The sequence below is a fragment of the Nasonia vitripennis genome, chromosome 4 (assembly GCF_009193385.2).
Source record: "Nasonia vitripennis strain AsymCx chromosome 4, Nvit_psr_1.1, whole genome shotgun sequence".
Classification (NCBI taxonomy): domain Eukaryota; kingdom Metazoa; phylum Arthropoda; class Insecta; order Hymenoptera; family Pteromalidae; genus Nasonia; species Nasonia vitripennis.
The window spans coordinates 9,472,719-9,497,586 of NC_045760.1; the positions used below are offsets into that span (position 1 = coordinate 9,472,719).

Below are 24,868 nucleotides of genomic sequence, written 5' to 3' on the forward strand. Positions count from 1 at the left end.
CGAAAAAGTACACAACACTAATCGCTTATTTTTTCGCGTTCGATATCGACCAGCAGCTACCTCGAAACGAAAAAAAAAGAAAGAAAAAGAAGAAACAGCAAATCAAACGAGCTATCCTCTACACGAACACATACATACACACCCACACACACATACACATGCACACAATACGCAGCCACGCTCGTCATCTCCGCGCGTTTTGAATTCCTGCGTTTGCACCCCTAGCAGGGGTGGCAGTGACTTTTATTGCAGCGCGATGTTATGAATGCTCTCTTCCTCCTTTCCCTCGAGTTTTAAAGAGCCGCACGTGCATTATGAGCCGTAGTTATGCTTTTTGCGCCGTGCGCCGGGGGAGGGAAAAATGTTATTGATGTCCGTCGGCCGGAATGAGCAATTTTGATTTTTTTTCTCTTTCTCTCTCGCATCTATCTTGTTATCGTTTGATGCGGCGGCGCTTTTTTCCTTTCTCCGCGCGCAGTGATCGAGCGTGGCTAATTGCTGCGACGAGAGGGGGGATATGTCGAAGGGCAGGTGGCCAGGAATTTTTCATTAAATTGGGACATAATCGCCCGTGGAAAGGGATGGGAGGGTGGGAGGGGAGGATAGATGCGATAATCGCGGCGGGAAAAGATGATGTTCGAAGGAAATTGACTCGAGTGGTTCGTATGGGTTTGGCTTCTGAATTTGCGGGATGGATGATCAGAGGCGATTTGTGACCGAGATGGTTAATAGAGGCTGATTGTTAATTTGGCAAGACATAATTATAGAATTCCAGGAGGCAATCGAGCTTCCTACTGTATTCTCAGATGAACTCAAACATTGCAAAATTTACATAAATGCAAATTATGCATGATACGATCGAAGTATGTATGTAGAGAAAATATTTAAAAAATGTAGATTTTGCGAAAAAGTCGTTGCTGCTGGCGCGCTGATAAGAAAAATTGATGTGAATAAAGGTAGACAGTTAAATGATTTTATAAAATTTTGTTTATTTCTAGATCGGATTTTCGGAACATCCGTATATGTAATAATTTTCAAGCAAATTTTCATGTATAGGCATTCTTATTAATTAAATAATCTGTAGAAATTTACTTTAAAAATAAGATAATCTTACTTTTTATTATATAAGGCTATGGTATTGTAATGATAGTTCAATAAATAACAGTAATTTTTGTACTAATTCGTATTTCATAAAACATCTAAATAAATTCCATGCTATAAAATTTAAATAAATTGGTGAGATTTTACAAAAACGAAGATACAAGTCCAAGACTGGTCACAATGAAAACCAAATTCATCAGATTGCGAGTAGCTCGTCGGGAGGAATCAGAAACTTTGGCGCTACGGAATTACTGTTAAAACAAATACAATTATGATTTTAGAAAAACCAAATGAGCCACTTTGAAACATTGAAGTTTAATGCGGTTTCTCAGGACATATTGTGACGTGCGTATCATGGGCATACAAATTACTATACACTTTTTGACAGTGGACGCACTGAAACCGACAGTGCTCGAAGATTTCGCTATGTTTATTCTGAATGTGCCTGATCAGACTAAACTTGGACTTAGTACGGAACTCGCAATGAGCACATGAGAAGTTGGGTTCGACACCGCAGTACAAGCGCAGGTGTCTCTGCAAGGTGTCCTTAGTACTAAAATTTTTGGAGCACTGACTGCAATGATGGATTTCCACCAGACCATTTGGATGAATGCGTCTCATATGTCCTTGAAGTCCCTTCAGCATATTGCTTTTGTACGGGCAAAGATTACACCGGAAGCTCATGTTCTTGTCGCAGTTCGACTTGTGATAATTGTAGTCGTAGTAGTAGGCGAAGCGACGATTGCACGAGGAGCATTTATATACCTTTTCCGCGTGACAGCGAATCACATGGACGCGTACGTGCCGATAGTCGTGGCTCCTGGATGGCACCAGGTAACACCTGTTGCAGTTGTACGTCAGACGTGTTCTACACGTTATGCAGTCGTGGACATACCTCGGTGGCATCGGCACTGCTACTTTGCATGTCGAGCAATACGCCTTCATCAGGTTTCGCACACCTAAGGACACAAAGTTTCAATGTAATCGACGAAGATAACTGCATCGACGGTTGATATTCAAGGCATTCTATTTATACACTTACTGTTTTCATCAACCTCCAAAGCAGGTATCCTGTTAGAATCAGAAGTGTCGCTATCTGAAACTGAAAAAGAACAGCTTCATCACATACAATATCTAACTTCACACTGAAAAAAAAAACAGTCATTTCTGCTGTAAAGTCCGGTAGTTTTAACCGTTCTGTCACCGTAACGAGTGTTCAGTAAGAACAACGGTCTGCCACTGGTAGTTTTGGCGAGTCGCGACTCGTAAAATTGGTTGCTTACGCGGGACACCAGCAAAAACGACCGAACTGATTCTTTAAAACTATTGAACTCTACGGTCATTTTGGCGAGTCTTCGTACAATGACGGATTACTGGTGCGATTTCAGTTAAAATGGCTGAGTTTTTTTTTCAGTGCACACACAAACGCTCATCAAAATCTTTCTCTACTCACAACTGCGTTCAAACAACTTAGTATCGTTTCTCAAGACGTGCTGTTGCATGTGCATCTTAATGGCAGACCTGTGTCTGGTCTTGTACTTGCAGAACTTGCAGCGTAGATTAGGTTTGGTGCCGCAGTGCTTCTCGTGCCTACGCAAAGCCAAATCGCGGTCGAATTTGCGACCGCAGCCTTTGTTGCAGAGCATGGGCTCTTTTGTCGGTGGGACTGCTTTATGTGCATCTTCGATATGCTGATAGATGTGATGACGTTGGCTAGAGACGAAATCACAATGAGGACACTTGATCGGCTCACCGACCTTACAGTCACCGTTTAAGTGTATGGATATTCTCGGCGAAACTACGCAGCGCGTATCGCAGCGTTGACAAAAAATAAGCAGGGATACGCTGCAGGTCCCGCACTCTCTATAGTAACTCGAGTCGACGCAATCGTATATTTTACCGCATCTATTGCAGAATAGCTTGACGTACTCCGGTAATTCTGCGAAAAGATGTTTAATTACATTTAGTTATAGGCATACGTACTCGGGTAAGATCCATAATTTTAGTCTTGATTTGAAAACTTACCGATTATAGACGATGCAATCGGTGTTTTCGTATCTAAAAAAAATTGACAAAATGAATTTCTATTTTAACTGTGGTTAACCATATAAATTACAAATATATTGTATACTTTTTCTGAACTTTGCTTCTTTGACTACGTCATTCACGATTTCCTTAATTTCATGATCCATTACTTGATTTTTATGGACTCTTCTCAAGTGTTCAACGAGGCTCCGTTTATGTTTTACCTTCTTCAAACATAATATGCATGACAAAAGTACTGGGTCTTCAGTGCACCTTTTCTTATGTTTCCTGTAAGTGGTTTCCCCTTTGTAAACTCGAGCACATTTCGGACACGGAAACGAACGTTCATTTCCCTCCTTGACCGAGATTCCATCTGCACGATATTTAATTTAATAGTCATTTAGTTTCAACTTAAATTTGCTTTATCCAAAAATTTAACGTAGTTATATTTACCGCCGCATCCATAAAGTTTTGAAGCGCTTATCACTGCTCCTCCATTAGGTAATAAAATTTTACGTCTAATTGGATTTACAAGATTCACAGAATTTACCGGATTTATAGAGAGAACAGGAGTTACTGCAGCTACAGTACTTGGTTTCTGAATAGCTAATATATCTTCTTTCTCTTGTTCTACAACCGTGTCTTCATTATCTATAAAACATAAATATAACGTGTTGAGAGTATAATAAATTAATCAAAATTATACAAATTGAATTAAGTATACCAGAATTATCGGAAATGTGCAATATTTCGGAGCCTATATCAGCATAGTTGGCGTCGTTGAATGCTCCGTTTAATGAAAGCAGGCTATTTACTGAAATGTTCGAAACGATATTTTTAAATTCTTGCAAACACATACGCATATCAAAATTTGTAAGTTTCTATTACCGGCTATATCCCTTTTCATTCTCTGATAGGCTTCCATAAAATTGATAAACATAGCTTTACTTCTATCCATTGATTCGTCGTTTGTACTTTCACTATCTAGAAAAACAAAATAATTGAACTACTACTATTTACAAAAATTATTATTTCTATAAATTGATGTATTTACCAAGCGCAGAATCCTCCTGTTGTTCATGGTTATTCTCATCGTTATCGTACGCTCGAATAGATGCGTCATTTCTCTCATCTTCTGATGCTGTTAATGTGTCAGATTCTCTGATATCCTGTGTCGATACTGCATTTATTGATGTATTTTGATTGCTTATTGCATCATTAATTAAATAAATTTCGGTATCAATGTTGTCTTCTGGAATATCCACAACTTCAACTGAAATTGTAATGAAAGTGAGAAATATACATTATATCCCTGGTAGAAATGAGTCTAAGAACAGGCTAGTAACTGGCCAGTTCTAAGGATTTAACCTAGTTACTGGCTAGTTCTTAGGGTCATTTCTACCAGGGATTAAACGAGATTTAAAAAAATAAATTATAATGATAATTTACCTTTAATATTTTCACTCATAATATTTTCACCTGTAATATCTCCATTAATTTTGTGTAAATTCACATCATCAGCAATTTGATCAGTTCCAACTTTCGCTATTTCCTCAACTTTAATTATATCAACCAAGTCAGTTTCATTAACTGTAGAGGGGTTTGTTTCAACACTTGTAAGTTTCTTAGTGCTTATGATCTTATTTTGCTGAGTGATTGGTGGTTGATCTATTTCAATACATATAATATTTTCGTCGTTTACCAGCTGATTGGAACTTGTATTTTTCTCATTTTCGATAATCGAAGATTGATTGATGTATATATTTTTTTCAGGCTCGATAATCAAAGACCGATTGAAGTTCGTATTTTCTTCATTTTCTGTAATCAAAGGCTTATTGGCTTTCATCTTTATATCTTTTCCAGAAGCCATATGCTGGCCGACAATTGGAATTTCATCACTTTCGGAAGTTATAGATTCAATTGTTATGCATTTGTCTTTTTCAGTATTCACAAGTTTATAAAGAGTATTAGTTTTATCTTTTTCAGTGACTGCAATGTGATTGATCTCGATGCTATCAGTTCTTTCATTTACTGCAGACTGTTTGAATTTTAAATTTTCATTTTTTTCAATAATGAGCCGATATTTTTCTAAGACGTTTTTCTTAGTAGCCATAGCCTGACTTGTATTAAGAGTTTCATACTTTTCAGTATATACTGACTGATCGATATTTAAAATTTCATTATTTTCAGTAGTTACAAGCTGATTAACATCAATATTTTCACCTACATTAGAAATTACAGGTTTTTTCAGATTGATGGTTTTAGCTTTGTCAATAGTTGCAGGTGAATTAGTATAATTAATTTCGCCTTCTCTTACTATAGTCTCTTTGATCATTTTAATATTTTTCGTAGTATTTACAGGTTGATTAATAGTTACTACTGCATCTTTTTTGTGTACTGTTGGTTTTTCATTGTTGATGGCATCGGTTTTATCAATAACTTCAGACTGATAAACGTTTTTACCTTGATCCTTTTCAATAACTACACAGTGCTCTACTTCCATATTTTCACTATTATCAACGACTATAGGGAGGTTAATATTGACAAGGTTAGATTTTTTAACTATTGTAGGCTGGCTTAAATTAATCGTTCTCTCTTTTTCTCTAGTAAACGTTTCATTATTAATAATAGTCTTATCTTTTGTAGTATTTACAGTTTGGTTAACAATAATTTTTGCAACACTATTAGTATTTATTGGCTGAATAATATCAATAGAATCATCATTTGCAATAGTTTCACGTACATTAACTTCCATATTTTCATTTTTTTTATTAATAGTAGGCTGATAAATGTCTATAATCTTAGGTTTCTCCATCTTTGCCACTTTATCATCTAAAGTTTTATTTTTTACACTTAATTTAGACTGAGCAGTAGTAACATCTTTTTCTTCTGTAGTTAATACGATTTTATCAGTATTAATTGTTTTTTTAGATCCATCTTTCTCGTTTTGGTTTTCAACATTAATAATTACTTTGCTGTTATTTATTGCAGGTTGACTTATACTGATATTTTGTAGACAATTATCAACTGCAGGTAGAATACTACACATGACTTTATCATCTAAAAAAATATGCATACATTATTTTTAAATAGCAACATTTTTATGTACTAGTTGACGACTAGATTACCTTTTATTTTTTCTATTTTACTGGAACTTTTTCTGTTTACATCAACCTTTTTCACTACTTCATTGGCTAAAACAAAAAATTAAACAACAATATCATTAGTATTTGTAGAGTACTGGCTTACTTTTTATAATAAGTTTTTTAATCAATATATAATACCGGAATTTATATAGTAAAATATTATCTCTTCGTCATCTTCATCATCATTACAAGTATCATTTACAACATTATCTGAAATTACTTCTTCTCCTATTTGTTCATTTCCATGACTTTCAATTGATTTGTCATCAATAATACTGGTCTCATTGTTTACTTTTGAGTCAAGTAAATCTTTGTTTAACTTATTTATGCATAACTCATATTCTGTAAAACATTCATTCAAATTTTGACTTTTCTCACTTAAAGTTGAATCAATTGCACATTTTTTTTCAAATATAATTTGTTCATCTTTCGTAAAATCTTTTATAATTTCATTTACAGTAGGCATATGCTTATCTTTGCAATTTTTTTGTTCATCACAATTTATTGAAATCTTTGCATTTGTTCTATGAGTAGAATTTTCTTGAATGTTAGTTGTTGATTGATTAAAATATTCTTGTTTATCTTCTATTTGTTGTTTTAAATGCCTTTCCTTTTTAGTGTCACATTCCACATTTTTATTCACAGGACATAATGTTTCTTTTACATTAAATACTTCATTATTCTTTAATTTAACTTTTGGATCATCAGTGTCTTCATTATTTATTCGTTCATCCAATACCGGATTATGTGATATTTTCAGTTCGAATCTTGTTGATGATTTGCCAATTGATTTATTTGCAAGTTTTTGTTTTTCATTTGCATTTGATCCTAGTTTGCTAATACAGATTTGTTTATCTGTAAGTAATCGAAATTAATGATTATTATGATTGGAGACTAGCAAGTATTAGTACCTGCACATATGGGATTGTAGATTTGACTGAACAATGGAAAGTGATTCCTTGACTAAAAACAAAGGTTGCATTTGAGATTTTTCTTCATAGGTCTTATTTACATGCACATATACAGAATAACTGCATGTATTATTTACGGCATGATGTACAAATATATATTTCGAATGCAAATTTATGGCTTATATTTTGTTTAGCAAGGCCTATGAAGAAAATTCTTAAATGCTACTTGTTTATATATGAGCAAATCCACGAGCGACTGGAAACAACTCGGGTGTTGGAAGTTAAAAATTTCAAATTGAGGGCACACCTACCAGACCAACTTTTTTTGGTTCTTTGGGCTGTCTGGAGTGAGAAAATGCGCGCGTGCATAGCCGATCGCTTGCCAAACTTTTCTGCGGACACTTGAAATTCTCTTACGGGAATTTAATACGGGGAAAATTAACGAACTCCAGAAAATTGCCACTTTTTGTCTGAAGGCGAAATCCAAAAATGTGTATGACTAGGATGGAAGTATCAGAAGAGAGCTTTAATTTAAGTGGTGGCGAGTTAAAAATAGTTTTCTGAGTCAAAAGTTGTCTAGGCTTGAAAATAGCAAAAATCACGAAGAGTTAGATGTTGACAAGGTTAGATTTTTTAACTATTGTAGGCTGGCTTAAATTAATCGTTCTCTCTTTTTCTCTAGTAAACGTTTCATTATTAATAATAGTCTTATCTTTTGTAGTATTTACAGTTTGGTTAACAATAATTTTTGCAACACTATTAGTATTTATTGGCTGAATAATATCAATAGAATCATCATTTGCAATAGTTTCACGTACATTAACTTCCATATTTTCATTTTTTTTATTAATATTAGGCTGATAAATGTCTATAATCTTAGGTTTCTCCATCTTTGCCACTTTATCATCTAAAGTTTTATTTTTTACACTTAATTTAGACTGAGCAGTAGTAACATCTTTTTCTTCTGTAGTTAATACCATTTTATCAGTATTAATTGTTTTTTTAGATCCATCTTTCTCGTTTTATATACGACGATGAAAAAGGTCAAAAAACGGCCATAATTGATAAACAAATATATAGCTGATTGTAAAATTTAAATGTTAATCCAAATTTTTAAAACGAAAGTAGAAGAAAAGAGCTACAATTTGAGCCCCGGATGGTTGAAATCCACCGCTTAAATCAAAAGTTATAAGGATTTAAAAAAAAAAAGAGAAAAATCGCTGATTTTCGTAAAACATCTTACTCCTCGTGATTTTTTCTATTTTCAATCCTAGACAACTTTTGACTCAGAAAACTATTTTTAACTCACCACCCCTTAAATTAAAGCTCTCTTCTGATACTTCCATCCTAGTCATACACATTTTTGGATTTCGCCTTCAGACAAAAAGTGGCAATTTTCTGGAGTTCTTTAATTTTCCCCGTATTAAATTCCCGTAAGAGAATTTCAAGTGCCCGCAGAAAAGTTTGGCAAGCGATCGGCTATGCACGCGCGCATTTTCTCACTCCAGACAGCCCAAGGATCCAAAAAAAGTTGGTCTGGTAGGTGTGCCCTCAATTTAAAAATTTCAACTTTCAACACCCGAATTTTATCCACTCGCTCGTGGATTTGCTCATATGTACACATTTCAGAAATAAATTTAGGTATGAATTTACCAAAAATATCTTGAATTTCAGCCTTATTACGAACATATTTTCTTAAATTTCTATGACTAGATTTTTTTGTAGTACCAATGCCTGAAAGTGAAACATAATAAGCATAACTTTTTATTGAATAGAATATATCAAATTAACTTGTATGATAATTACACTCACTAGCACTATTGGTTACACTTGGAACATTGATTTTCTCAAAAACAGTAGTTTTCTTTATTCGATCTTCAGACAATATTTCCAAAAGAACTTAAGAAAAAAGAATAGTTATTAATTAATAAATAGTAAAAGAACTAAAAATATTGTGTATTTAAAAAGTTACCTATTGGTGATACAAGCAATTTTTCATCTTGAACCTTATCTGGCATCTTTTTTTTTGTAATTTCACTTTTTCCTGTAACAAAATTATAAATACATGTATGATCATAATTGTATAATAAATAAAACCCGAATAAATTGGTTAAATAAATTTATTTTTTACCCAAACTCGATTGATTTTTAACCTCTTCATGATTTTGCTTGTTATCTACAGGGGATACATTTCTTAAATTCAAAGATATAAAATTATCTTCACATGAATTCCTTAGTTTCTTACCTGCAAAATGAAATTAAAAATTGAAATATGAATCATGATGACAAAATAATAACAAATTTATTCTTATTGATTGTCAACAAACCTAAATAGTTAGAAATGTTTCTTCCAGAAGAATTCTCTTTGATACAAATTTTTTCATTTTTACTGTTTGACTTTTTTAGAGACACTAAAAAAATAAGTATTAAAACGTTTTTACAATGTACATAAAATTATGTGTTTTGCTAAGATATTTCATAATTAATTGTATATATGCATTTCATTTTTGCTATACTACCTAAGGATACACTTTTATCAAGTTTAGCTTTATTTGTGTATGCCTTATGTTTTCTTCTCAATGCAATACGTTTGCCTGAAACAAGAGAGATACAGATGTTATTGTTGACTATTTACAAGCACATATCTTTTGTATATCAACCCTTGAAAATAATTAAAAAATTTTGAAATAGAATCATAGTAGGGCCAACGTTGTCCACATAAACCATAAAATCATTGTTTGTGACATTAAACCAAACCAATTCTTTGATGCAAGACATCTGTAAAAACCTCACATATAGTCATAGTAATTTAACCAAAACTAATAGTAATCAGTCTCAAACTGTCCTGAAAAGTCCACATTAAATCAATTAACCTATAAAAGGTGAAAATTTCCACTCACCTCTAGTCATTTTGTTGAATTTTCTGTCACTATCATGTACATTTATTCCAACCTTCAATGTACATTAATAACACGTTTTTTAACAAGCAAGCGATAAATTATTCGTCTCTGCATGTTTATAAATACGTCTTCGTGTTTTCTTTCCAAAAGCCTGTGTAACCCCACAATTATGCTGAATAAACACACATGTATACGCTTCTGTCAGATCCAAAATCATTCAACAACTAACAACAAAACTACAGAAATTTTTATCGGGTGAAGTGAAAGGTCAGGTTTGGTTAGTTTTTTTTCCATTTGGCGGCACTGGTGTAGTAGCTTATATCCTGCTGTATTCTGCGCGGAGTAGGATGGGAGGAGGAGACCAAACTCACCAAACTCCGTGTTTTGAAAGTGCGGCTTACTTTTTCGGCCAGAGATACCATAACAGAGTCCTCCGTTAGCAGAGAAATTTACTGTGCCGACATTTTTTTTACACAAGCTTATTTGTATCACTTTATATCACAAAATATATGTAGACGTAAATTACAAAATATATTTATTTTTAGCAAAAATCTTAAAATCTTAAAGTTAAATAAAGTTATCTTTTATATGTGAACATAAATTAAAAACTAAATAATAAAATAAAAATTTACGTCTCTTATATCAACAATTCTCATCAATTTCTACATTTTTTTGACTTAGAATGGTCAACCATCAAATTTTTTTTCTTTTGCAATTCTTCACTGCATTTGATTTTGTAATCCCAAATCCTTTGCATGATTCGGTGCGTATGCCAATTCACTTAACTACCTTTTTATATTTAAAAATGTTCATTGTCATTATCTGCGATTACACTCGCAAATATTGATATTTAGTGCGGTGTATGAGACACGTCTTGAACGCGACGTAAATCCGCGTTTTAGCAATTATAGTTTAGGTTAAAGAAAAAATTAAAAATCCATAAAGGGACTATTTAAATCAACTAAAAAAATAATCAATTTACTTTTTTAGCACTTCTTGCGTTGATTAGATTTCGTTCTAGAAGCAGTAGTACATTGCATTCTTTTGCACCTTTGGTATTCAAAAATAACATTCAATGCACGTGCAAAAGATTCTTACTCGTTCTCGCGGATGAATCATCTCTTTCGCAGTAGTATCAAAAAATATATGTACTGTTTTATTACAGTCAACATTAACGTACATTTTTTTAAACTATCAAGTGTGTAAAGAGCGTATATTATTAAAATAGAACATTGCGAAACGCTTTTTATTTCCTTAAGATTTTTATATGATCTTTGAGGTACAAGTCTAATTTGGAAAATAATGATTTCACACTGTTTAATAGCAATGTTCTTATATTAACAAATCTACATGCTCATAAACTTTTAAATATTATAATTTGGATACGCATGTATTAATTTTCAAAATATTGAGAAGAGATATCTGCAATTGTCAATTACCAACATCGTGGCATTACGTATACCATGTTCTCAAGCTGCCGCAAGGGGCCTCTGAAACTCGCTTGTTTCGGCAGTTCTGCTGAGTGGATCTCTGTCGGAAAAAGCTAGCCACTTTTGATGCCTCGGCCCATAAGTTTGGTCTCCCCCCTCCTACTCTATGCTATTCTGATTCCTGAAGTTTTTTTCGATTTATTTTATGATACAATAACAAAGATCTATATTTTTATTACAAATTTTTTTTTAATAACATTCAAACAGAATAAAAGTTGATTTTTAACAATGTAGTTGCAGTATTATAAATAATAATAATAATATTGATAATAATATCAATAATTTTTTATAAATAGAGATATGTACAATAAATGTCTATTAATTTTTGGGAAAATGTGTGGTAGGTTAAAATAAAAATAATATTTTTTTTGACGTCTCATAGTCTATATTTTAGAAATGTAATCTATACAATTGTTTGCGATGCAATATAATACACGATATACTGTAATAATATGTATAATGATCGATATACAATGATTTTTTTATTATTTCTGAGCGAAGATTAGTACCCAGTAGGTTCAATAAGTTGATATTTTTCAGTTGAACCACCAAGTTCCTTTAATTCATTAACCAATTCTTGAGGATTTACTTTCTTTGAGATTGTCAACGTTCTTTGATTCTTTGGGCCATAGCTCTGAGATTTAAGTCCGATTGTTCTGGCAAGTTGATGAATTAATCCTCTTTCATCGTTACTGAAACTTGGAGAAAATACCATATCAACGGATGTATCTCCTTTAGCGTAGTTCTGTAATACTTCCATACACTTTTTCTTGAACACTGCCATATTGTAAATGCCAGGTTTAAGGCCAAGTCCTTCTCTGGTCATCTGCTCTTGGACTTTGACAGGTTCTGTGATTCCCTGAGATGACTTTCCAAGTCCACCACCTGACCAACCCATTAACTTCATCATTTTAGAGCCAATGTTATCATTGTCCAGAGCTTCAGACTTGAAATCTCCTTGCAAGCCTAGATTGTTGTCAGAAACATTAGGAGTCAAGTTCTTTGTGACTTTAATTGTGTAGTAATGTTTTTGCATTTCAGCAAGTACTACTGCTGATGCTTCCTTTTTAGCTTCTTTTTGGGTGTCTGCTATAGCTTCCCCAACCTTTTTATTGTATAGAAATATTGTACATGAATATTTATCGCCCACTTTATCATACTTCCATTCCATATTTAAATCATAACTACTGGCAGCTCTAGCAATTATACCCTGTGGTGTATCGTTAATATGTTCAAATAAGACTATGTCCGCAGTTTTGGATTGTTGATCAGTGTTTGATTTTGGTCTCTTTGCATCTTGGTACCTTTCTTCAGATGATAAATCTTGCTTTCTCTTAAAATTTGTATAGTGCGGTGGCTGTGTGTTTTGTGAAGATTCTCCAGGATTTGCTGGATTATTAGACTTTTCTTGTCTCGATTGTCCTATAAATAAAATTGCATTTATATATCTTTCAAGAAATACTTAAAGTAAAATGCCCAGTTCTTGGACAAAATGAAAATTTGGCCCTATACTTGGACACTCAAATATTTGCTGTTATGATAAAATAAAAAACATAACCTCAAAAACTAAGGCGGATCAGCTTTGTAAGCATCATTACGAATCATATATATTTATGATTTTTAAAACTTTTTAACGAAAAAAAAAAAATTTCAAAAGGACGATTTGAAAGTTTGCTCTGGCGTTCAATAACAGCAAATTATTTCAAGATTGTCCAAGTTTACCGAACACACGATTTCCATAAAGCAGTAGTTGGACACATTTAATTTCAATGTCCAACTACTGGGTTAAAATCGCGTACAAATACTGGTCCAATCACGTCAAATAGTGTCCAACTATACCGTATTTTGATGTCACTCTTGAAAATTTATTTTATTGTAAAAACTGATTGTTTGAGGTTCGGTTTTTTTTAAGTGAAAGATAATTGTGTTAGCTAAATGTTGATGATAAAGTTTTTGATACACTGCAATTTGTCCATACATAATCAATAACTTTCTACTTTTGTCTCAATATCTGTCCAAGTATTGGGCATTTTCCTTATTTATCCATGTGTTTAGAAACTCACAATTTCGGGCTGTACCTTTAACCTTGGAACTGGCTGCATCAGAGGCTCCAACAAAAGTTCTCTGCAACCTATTTTTTTGTTTATCTCTATAATCTCCTACAACCTCTTTAGACAATTCAGCAATTGTTCGCATTGTCTCTTGCGGATATTTGCATCCTAAGAACTCAACATTTGTGAAAACTTGTGCATGGCACATAAGTTCATCCACCGAGAACTTGTCGCTGTGCGCCAAAAGAAATTTTCTTCGTAACTCCCAGTGCTCATCACACTCGTGTTCTGTTTTATATTGATCAACGTTAGCTTCCGTAATATTACTCATTTTTAATCGTTTTATGGATACTCGATTATTTCAAATAAACCTTTCAAAAGAAAACTATTATTTTTAGGTTAGAAACATTCTGGCTTGTTCACATAGACATAAGAAGTATAGACTGCAGGTCATTTATTGCGAGCGCGTCCCCCCGTACTAGAGAGACAAAAACAATTAAGGAGATCGCTCTTTCTCTTTCTAATGGGCGGAGCAAAGTACGCGCATGCGCGCGGACAATCGTTTCGTTTGGACTTCGGATTTTTGGGGTATCACACGTAAAAAGGTACACCGAGGAACAGCAGCTGACAGCCAATCAGAAGCAATCTTTAAACGGATTCATTCCTTCATGTTCTCTCCCCACCACCTCAATAAGGAACAAGTCCGTTTAACGCTTACTTCTGATTGGCTGTCAGCTGCTATTCCTCTCTATTTCTTTTTACGTGTGATATCCCTTAGAGACCCAGATAACAGCACGTGCTGTCTCCACCGAGACTTGTTGTGCCGCACGGCGTGCTGTCCGTGTGCCGTCCAGTTGCTGTCTCGACATGCGTCCTAGGGCGTCTGTACGCGACGGCACAGAGACTGCACAGCGACAGCACGCGTGCCGCGTGCTCAGAATGTTGCATTATTAATAATTATGGACTTTAATTAGTAAAGAGCATACATTTATTACTTTTTTTATTCTCTCCAAACCGAATTACATTTAAACATTATTTTATTACATAATTCTAATTATTAGCGATGATTATTAGGTGCAATTGTGCATCAAATTGTAAGAAGAGTTGTGGCTCAGAGGCTAGAGCTTCGGACTTCTGATCCAAAGATCGTGAGTTCCAGCCCTACACCCGGCAGATTTTTTTTTCTTAAATAAAATTTTTTTTATACTATATAACAAAATTTATTAATTATTTATGATGTAGATGCTTAGTTATGCGTTCTAACTAATTTTTATTTAGCGTTATTTTTATATGCGATAAAATCGCTCCCCGCCGGTAGCGTTTTCTGCTGGCACAGAGACGGCACAGAGACGGCACGTCGTGCTGTCTCGCCGTGCCGTCACGTGCCGTCTCTGTGCTGCGGCAGCTGGACGTCGCGTGCTGTCGTGGATGCCGCCATCTCGTGCCGTCACGGGGACGTCTCTGTGCCGACACGTTGTTATCTGGGGAGCTCGCAGCCCTCGCAGGTTAGGGAGATTCCACATGATTGTACTTCCCTACCCCTTACCCTGTAGCCGTACCGCGTCCGACTTTGTCATCGAGTTTTCATCTACATGATTCTGTGGTCATTGGAGAATTCGATCTGTGAACGTGAGAAGCGCACCTATGTAATGTTTGTATTCATATTCCTTGCTCCAGTTCGTTTTGTCGACATCGTTTCCGTTTTTCTGTGTTTTTCTGTTCAGCTCCGAAATGACTTTGGCGTAGTTAAAAAGCAAATTTCTAAAAACATATAGTTGCTCAACAGCAAAACAGAAAAACGGAAACGACGACGAACGATGTCGACAAAACGAACTGGAGCAAGGAATATGAATACAAACATTACATAGATGCGCTTCTCACGTTCACAGATCGAATTCTCCAATGACCACAGAATCATGTAGATGAAAACTCGATGACAAAGTCGGACGTGGTACGGCTACAGGGTAAGGGGTAGGGAAGTACAATCAGGGAGATTCCACATGAAAAGTGAACATACAACTCGAGTATCGTACAATATTTTATAGCACTGCTTGATTAAATCCGCCAAGTCACGCAAATCCGTGGCGTAAGTAGCCCTTTCTGGCAGCGTGAGGTTAGCGCACGAGCGTAGCGAGTGCGATATACACAGTGCCAGAAAGGGCTACTTACGCCACGGATTTGCGTGACTTAAATGCGGATTTAAGCCACCCAGTGCTATAAAAATTATTATTTGAATTTGTGTTTTTTTACCTGTAAATAAATTATTGTTGAAAAATTTACGATAGCATTTTTTAATGTTATTATGAAGCAACATCAATAAGACAAGGATAAAACTATCAAAATATAAATAAATATGATTATTATAAAAATTTAATATATAATAAAATGGTTATATTATTCTAGTAAATAGAATTGACAGAATTTTTCAGCAAAATTTTTTAATTTTCAGTGATTCATCAACTTCTTCTTCTTGTAAATCATTTATTTCATCATTCCACAGATTTTCATTATCTTCTATATCATCTATATCATCTTGTCGCTCTGCTGTATCCACTCTCAAGTATGACCTTATGCAAATTTGAAGCATTTTCACAGCTTTGGCCATTGCAATTTTTACAACTGTAACTACATTTTATTCCAGCCTTTTTGCACGAACATCGGGATGTGTTACAGTTTGTTTTACACCCACAGAATATCTGAAAATCAAGTTAATTATTTTTTCTTATCACAGTAAATATTACAATAGAAAATATCGAATAGTTCACTAAAATAAATATTAAATACGTCATTTGGAAATTATTTTCAAAGAAAAATTAGACGATTTCATATAATATATTTTAGGATAACATATAATACTCATCTCACTCATAATAACTCACCATCTCTAGTAATTCGATTGGTGCAACTGGTTTAGGATTCATAATAGGTAGTAGCATATTACTCGTTCTCTTCCATCCCCATAATACTGGATCTAAATCGAATCCAAGCCAAATCTGCATTTGGTAATATACTCTTTTAGCATGCTCTCTTAATACCGAATCGGTAGGCGGTAAAGACGATAAAGATAATTCTTTGTATGTAACACGCGAACGATTTTCGCGTTTTTCGTACCTATTAATAGGGACTAAAGTGACTCTTTTTTGACCAGCGGGCAAAAAAGTTATTTTAGCGGGCAATAAAAACCTTTATTGCCCGCATATTCAACCAGCGGGCAATAATGGCCTTTATAGCCCGCTAAAAAGTCTTTATTGCCCGCAAAATTTTTTTTGTAATTTAAAAGAAAAAGTTGATTTTGATAAATTCGCATTATTTATTATTAAATAAAAAATGTACAAACTGTTATGTTCTTGAATAATATATAATTTATAACTAAATATAAATTAACATTGTCGAAATTTCTTATTTTTTTCATTAAAACCCTTTACATAATACTTTATTTCATTTTTTTCCAATTTTCTCATTATAAATTCGGTACTGTTAAAATCAATTATTTATTTACAAAAAAAAAACAAAAATGAATTTGACTTTTATATAATGTTTGAACAAGACAAGAGCACGGTTGCCGTGTCAAAAAATAGTCACATCAGTCCCTCTTAACACGTACGAAAAAACGCGAAAATACGTCCGCGCGTTACATAAAATATGGTGTGCACCAAGGGCTAAGTGGGCTTTTTGGCCTCGTGGATTTTGCAGTACGAGTCAAGGCGAGTTAGCCCGAGCCGAAGGCGAGGGCGTTTACGAGTCGCAGACGAGTACTACAAAATCCACACTCGGCCTAAAAAAGCCCACTTTACGCCCTTGGTACACAATATACTATTTTGCAATTGCTGTAGATGTGCAAAATGTTTTATATCTTAATTCATGTAGAGTCAGTTTTTGGTCATCTGCACCATACATTCTTATCATAATTTTTTTAGCAACTGTATATATATCGTCGACATTTTGGAATGGCTTATAAAATATAGATATCAATTGTTGCAAGTCTTCATTTTTTTGTAATAATGTTATAATACTTTTTTTACCTTTATTATATATAGCACTTGTTGAATCACATCCAGCAAACGCATGAGCAAATAAAATTGTTCCGACTAATATAGTTAATAAAATAACCCTCTTTTTTCTCTTTTCTTACCGCTTAAGGAGACTAAAGAATCAATTTTTTGTTGAATTCAATAAAGACTTTTATACATATTATCTAACTCTATTCCGTAAACGGACGATTTAAATTTAGAACATTGATTTCGAAGATCTTGTAATGTTGTATTCACCTCATTTTTTACTTGTTTTGCAATTATAAATTTTACTTACGCCACGGATTTGCGTGACTTGGCGGATTTAATCAAGCAGTGCTATAAAATATTGTACGATACTCGAGTTGTATGTTCACTTTCCAGCACGGCGTAAGCACCCTCGCTACGCTCGCCGTGCCCGACTGTGCCTCATACGACACTTGTATCATAATGTACTATGGGTCACTGAAACTAAAGAAATCGCTTCCGCGCATACAAAAGTATATGAAATATGACTATTTCATTTTTTCAGCGTCATTGGTGCACCGGTTAAATCAAATTTGGGATGCAAGGTAATGCCATTTTTCCGCTCATTGGATAGCTATATTATTGAGAACATTTATTACTTATTAATTCATAATTAACTATACACACTTAATAATTATATAGCTAATTTCGATAATATTAATAAAAAGTTCATACAATAAGTTTTCCGGATGTCGCCGCGAAATCAAAAATGATATTTTCGCAGGACGCATTCAAGCGCGGCTCGGTTCCCGCCGTCCCGCCGCTGCGCGCGGAGAGAGCGGCGGCGGCCATGTCGTCTGCGCGCTCCCCTCCCCTGCCTCTACACCAAGCAAATTTCTTTTTCATTAATTATCTCGGAACTTTGCGCTCATCGGAATCGAGTAAAAAATTGTTTCCAATGCAAAATTTAACGCTCTTTCCATTGATGCCAGCCATTTTTTCATAGGTCAAGCCGATCTCGAGATATAAGCAAAAATATCTTTCGCACGCTGTTTTCGCATAGAACCCCTCGTTCTAGGAAGCTGCAAATTTCAGAATTGGCTTTTCCGACCCCGATTTACCAAATATCCAAAATGCAGCCATTTCTACCGCAGGGCGATTTCACAGCTAATTTTACTGGACTACATGCTTAGAGCATATACTACGTGGAGGAAGCACTGCGTGTTAAAAAGTGTAGACGCTGTAGAGTGAGAGGGCGATACTTTGGGTACTCTCTCTCTCTCTGTCTCTCTCTCTCTCTCTCTCTCTCTCTCTCTCTCTCTAAAACACTTACACATCATTCCACCAAAACCACCGTCTAAAACATCAAACACATCCACATCTACATCTAAAGCGTCTCTGTCTGGGGGTCTCAGGGTCTGTCATCTCAATGCGAACTCCCTTACGGGTCACATTGAGATGATCAGGTTCTTCTTGTCCACTCGTTCCCCCTTCCACGTAGTGGCTGTGACCGAGACCTGGCTAAGCGACAAGATATCGTCCATCCCTTCACTGGACGATTACACTCTTTACAGACGGGACAGAAACAGGAACGGTGGAGGTGTGGCTCTCTACATCCATCACTCACTGACAGCTTGTATCATCTCGTCATCTGATGGTGAATGGTCGGGCAAACCAGGTAAGCCGGAGTATCTTTTCTGTGAAATCACAGCTAAGGGAATATCGCCCATCTTCGTGGGGGTTGTGTATCGCCCTCCTCATTCTCTCTTTATCCAGGGATCTAACTTTATTGAGCAACTAACAACACACATGCACAAATACTCCACGAAGGTCATCATGGGTGATTTCAATGCTGACCAACTTTCCTCGTCTGAAGACGCCAATTTCATCAAGGCTTTCATCGACGAGAACTCCCTTATTTTTGTGCCATACGGTGCAACTCATCATAGACAAGACTCTGACACCTGGCTTGACCTTTGCTTAATCGATGAGCAGGATCGCCTGCTCTCATACTGGAAGACTGACACACCTTTCATTAATGGACATGACCTTATTACAGCCACACTCGACGTACATATTCCACGCTACGTACCTAATACCTACACTTACAGAAACTACAAAGGAATATGTGCTGAGAAGCTAAGGGACTTCCTTAGCGCATGCGCCTGGTCATCCTTCACCACACCATCACTTGACGAATGCATCACCATCCTCAACGAAAACATCACAAAAGCCATAAATCATCTCGCCCCATTAAAGACTGTGACACCTGGACGTAAACGTCACCCGTGGTTCACCGCGGCTCTTCGTGACCTTTTAACTGAAAGGAATAGGCTCTACAGGCGTTTTCGCAGAAGTCGTCTACCTTGGGATCTATACTTTTATAGAATCGCAAGGGATGACGCTCATCAACGGGTCGTGGAAGCCAGGCTGAATTACTATTATTCACGCTTGTCTACTCTAACCGACGTTGCAGAGATATGGAGAGAACTTGAAAATCTTGGCATTACCACCTCTAGATCTTCTCCGCCTGCTCGGTTCTCTCCAGATGCTCTCAACGAACACTTCAGTTCCATCTCAAATGACCCTCAAGCTCCATCTGTCGAGGAGTATCTGCGGACCCTCGAGAGTCTAGACCTCCCTGAACACTTTATCTTCAGGGCCATCACAGAATCGGACGTGTTAGCTGCAGTTTCACATTTCAATACCCAGGCCAGGGGAAGCGATGGCATCCCACAGGTTGTAATCTCTAAAGCACTACCAATACTCACTCCTTTAATCTGTCAAATTTTCAACCTGTCTTTGAGTGAGGCATGCTTTCCCTCTGCCTCGAAATCATCGCTCGTAAGAGCATTAAACAAGATCAACTCTCCTACAGCTGTAACTGACTACCGACCGATTTCCCTACTTTGCTTTCTATCCAAGGCGCTGGAGTGGCTGGTGCACACTCAAATCTCTGAATACCTTGAAACTAGACTCTATCTTGATAGTTTCCAAACTGGTTTTCGCACTGGCCACAGCACGCAGTCCGGCTTGATTAAGCTGACTGATGATGTCAGGCTTGGAATGGACAGGAAGAAGGTCACCCTTCTGCTTCTTTTTGATTTTAGCAAGGCGTTTGATACAGTGTGTCACGTCAGGCTACTCAGAAAGCTACCCTCCTTCGGCTTCTCCAAGCAGGTTATCCGCTGGCTTGCATCTTACCTTTCTGGTAGAGAACAGGCCGTCATTGGTGACAACAACGAACTCTCTACATTCCTACCACTAAACACCGGTGTCCCACAGGGGTCAGTCTTGGGCCCCTTATTGTTCGCGTTATACATCAATGACATTGGCCTCTGCCTTGACTCAGATGTATCCCATCTAGTCTACGCGGATGATCTGCAAATCTACTGTCAATGCCCCCTTGAGGAGCTCGATTCCTGTTCTGACAAGATGAGTGCTAACGCCGAGAGGATAATGGGCTGGGCAGCACTAAACAGACTTAAGCTGAATGTTAGTAAGACTAAGGCGATCGTCCTGGGCTCACCCTACTATATCAATGCTCTACCTTCTACTGCTAACACCTATATAAATATAGGGGGGGCCCAGGTCAACTTTGAATCATCTGTGCGCAACCTGGGGCTGGTGCTTGACTCAAAACTTACGTGGAAAGAGCACGTTACACAAACTTGTAAACGTGCTCACTCTTTAATGTATCGGCTATATTTCTTTCGGAAGAGCACTAGCCTCAGGTTGCGCCAACATTTGGTGCAAGCACTCCTATTTCCCCTCATCGACTACTGCTCACTTGTTTACTGCGACCTGACTCAAGAGCTTGACTTAAAACTGCAGATGCTTGTCAATACGGGAATCCGATACATCTATGGTGTAAAGAGGGACGAGCACATCTCCCCTTACAGGCGTGAGTTGCAATGGCTCACCACCGCCGGACGTAGGAAGTACTTCATGGCCTGTTTTCTTAGAAAAATTTTCAACACCTCAATACCAGCTTATCTACTAGCCTATTTCGACTAACACGTCGCACTCAGGCCTGTCAAGGGCGAGGTGACTCCACTGGACATCCCGTCCTTCAAGACGGAGACGCTGAGGAATTCATTTTTCATCAGCGCCTCCTACCTCTGGAATAGCCTTCCATCTCAACTTCGCGACACACTATCCATATCACACTTCAAACAAGCAGCTAAAAATTATTTCTTTAATTTGGAAAACACATAAACATCGCACAAACATACATACAATCTCTTTCATCTCATGTCATCTCTCAACATCACACACACCTTATACTATATACCCTTACACAAATTTTATTTATTCCTTTATCATAATACACTATATTTGTTATATGTACAACAAAATGTACAAAAATAAAGAGCAATTAATCTAATCTAATCTAATCTAATCTCTAATCGTTGAGAAAGAGTGGGGAGACTCTGCCCCTCGCGCGAATGGTGGCGAGCATACCTAACCTGACACAACAATATAACCACAAATTCTTTCAACGTTTATTGAATTTATTGAATGATCAAATTTAATAGCGTAGTCACCAAAATATTATGTTTAAACTTAAACTACGACAACAAATAAAACTTAAGCCGTCAAGGGGGTGATGATCATGAGCCATTTCGAGTTGATTGCAATATGAATGCGACGGTGGTCGTGAGGTTTCAGGCGCATGGCTAAATGCTTTTTTTTGGAGTTCGATTCCTGATCAAGTATTTTTTTTCTTCTTTTTGTTTATAATTTAGAGCTTGGTAATAAAATGAATTTTTTTTTCTTTTTAAAAAATGGAAAATAATCTAATTAAAATTTATATAAGTTAATTATTTGATACATTTACGCATTTCAATAAAATAAAATAAATAAATTAATAAATAATATTTATTTATAAGATTCATAGAAAAATGAAAAAATACAACATTTCACAAAAAGCCGCTTCTTAAGTGACAAACATAAATACTTCGATATTTTTGAAAATCATATTACAGAACGCAGTAATAAATACATAAATCTTCCACTTACTCACAATATTAACTGAATAATTGTACTTAAATAGTTAAATTATAATAAATAGAAATTTTTATTTGTTATTGTCTGAACCCAAAAAGTTGTTTATTCGTTGCGAAATAAAATCATCTTTGTGTAAATTCTTCTGATTTTCTTATTTGATCGACTTTTCTCTGACTCGTAGTGATTAACTCTTACTCTTAAATACGCAAAGCTTATTTGTTTTAGTATAAATAATCTATGTTTAGCGGGATCCTCAGAATGCTGGATTTGAAAGAGAGAATCTGGTATATTAGTTAAGATACTTTGAAATAATGTATTAAACATGCCCTTTTTAGAAGTATAAAACAGCTTGAAATTTTTCTCAACGATTTTGCAGATATTAATGATATCTACAGAAGGTGAAAGCAAACCTCCTCGATTTTTTTTTTCGGTTAGACTAGAGTGACTGACTTCTGAAGTTAATAGTAAAGGACACTGGAAGCATCTACTCTTTTTTAAAATTGTTCTCGTAACAAATCCAGCAATATGAATGACAGTATTGTCTATATACTTTTTATTTTTTCCTTTTCCATAAAAATCGTCGTGTTCTGATAAAACATTGTCTGTTTGAATTGTTTGAATAAATAAGTTATCATTCGATGAATTCTCTGTTTTAGTCTCTTTTTTTTCAACGATACTTGCAAAAGACTCGTTTCATCTAAAGACGTGCAATTTGCATGTTTCGATTCTTTTACATCAGCGTGCACTAACAATTTTTTAAAAATATTAATAAACTGATAGCAGGTAGATTTATTACTGTATCCTCCTTTACTCCTTATAGCACTAAAAAACATCTCGAGATGATCCTGTGATAATTTGTACGTTAATAAATAACCATTTAACGGCTTCATAAAAGTGTCGTAGATTCTTAAAACATTGTTCAAGGAGATTATCATACTAACAAATCCAGTTTTCCTTGCACAGTCGATGACTGGAGTGCCGTCTGAAGTGCGTAAACCTTTAATATATTCAGTTATATTATCAACTTTTTCCCTTATCTCTTTGATATTTTTTGAATCTATAGCATTTTTCGATTTATTTTTGTTATAACGCTCCCTTGAATTTAAGATGTCAAAACCTGCATTAATAATTGAATAAAATTTAGCTGTTCCTTCGACATTTTGAAATTCAGAGCTTTGAAGCTCATCACGCATATATCGCAAAGCAACGCTAGAGCTTTCACTTACAGTTTGCGCAGCTAACCGTACATTCATCTTATTTTGTTCGAAATCTATATGTTGTTGTCTGATTTTTGTACCTAAATGTAGTCCCTGACAATCTTGCACTCAACTAATTTTTTAAAAAAATTCAATGATATGATGTTGCCGTCAGCATCATACATGTCGTCGTAAGCAAAAGCATTTCTAATTAATTTTAGAACATGACAACCGTCGGGTACTATACATATCGGCTCTTTTGATACGGGGTGAGGGAAGTACGCATCCATGGGATTCTCTGCAGAAATCGTTGCTCCTAAATGTTTACACATTGTAAAATTGGCTTGTAATCCGTCAAAAGTTACAGATGTGATTTTTACACCAGTTTCACTTAGCCGGGTTAATATTTCTTTCGTTAATTCGGCTTTTTTTTGACCGCTCAAAGCTTTAACGAAATAGTGAGAAACTGGAATTTTCCAGCCTCCATTAACGCAGACTAACATGAAAACTAATGCATTCTCTGCTTCCGGCATTTCATCCTTTTCATAATCTTTTCCGACGTCAATATATCCATACTCCTTTCCATTTATCACTTCTACTTTCTTTTTTATCTTCATCTCATCCATAACCAAATTACATAACACTTCTGCTTCTTTATTAGTGCTTTTATGAAATGCAACTTTTCGTTTAACAGCGTCAATGCACGCTTGACTTATACCAGACGAACAATTTATGTTTTTATACCATTTGCTGATATTCATAGGATGTGGTAAGCATTTCATAAAAGCATTCCTAACATAATTGTAGGCTTTTGGAGAGTAAAAATGGAGAGTGGTAGCAAATGATTTTAAAGCAGGTGGAAATGGACAATTCGTGGATGGTTTGCGTAGGAGCCTTCGGAAAATTTGATATGCGTGAGAAGGTAACGATTCCTAGAGTACAAAACAATTAATGATGTAAAAAAAAAATAAAAATTTTACAATGATTATTATTATTGTGATTTGTTTGTTATAAACTATTGAAATTCAATTTTACGTTTTTATTATTTCTTTTCGTTTGTA

General features: G+C 35.5%; 2 protein-coding genes across 3 annotated transcripts; both read right to left on the minus strand.

The window, feature by feature from the left end:
* Positions 1-969: 969 nt before the first annotated feature.
* On the minus strand, positions 970-10,367 carry LOC100678295 (MATH and LRR domain-containing protein PFE0570w). Of its 2 annotated transcripts, none has more exons than XM_008205044.4 (19): positions 10,084-10,367; positions 9,703-9,777; positions 9,511-9,594; positions 9,315-9,428; positions 9,156-9,227; positions 8,996-9,082; positions 8,837-8,917; positions 6,411-7,127; positions 6,255-6,320; positions 4,576-6,186; positions 4,181-4,399; positions 4,015-4,110; positions 3,851-3,940; positions 3,580-3,777; positions 3,233-3,499; positions 3,127-3,159; positions 2,555-3,040; positions 2,144-2,203; positions 970-2,060 (listed from the first exon to the last, which is right to left on the minus strand). In XM_008205044.4, exons 1-19 carry the CDS (start codon positions 10,091-10,093, stop codon positions 1,417-1,419), a joined length of 5,010 nt encoding a protein of 1,669 aa, XP_008203266.1. In that variant the 5' UTR covers positions 10,094-10,367; the 3' UTR covers positions 970-1,416. The 2 variants fall into 2 exon arrangements, with proteins under 2 accessions (XP_008203266.1, XP_032455066.1); XM_032599175.1 differs by having other exon boundaries at positions 9,703-9,961; positions 10,084-10,353.
* A 1,568-nt stretch (positions 10,368-11,935) lies between these two features.
* LOC100115573 (NF-kappa-B-repressing factor) lies at positions 11,936-14,107 on the minus strand. Its single transcript, XM_001600212.5, has 2 exons — positions 13,652-14,107; positions 11,936-12,995 (listed from the first exon to the last, which is right to left on the minus strand). The coding sequence occupies exons 1-2, from the start codon at positions 13,953-13,955 to the stop codon at positions 12,076-12,078; spliced, it is 1,224 nt and encodes a 407-aa protein (XP_001600262.1). The 5' UTR covers positions 13,956-14,107; the 3' UTR covers positions 11,936-12,075.
* Between the last annotated feature and the right edge of the window lie 10,761 nt (positions 14,108-24,868).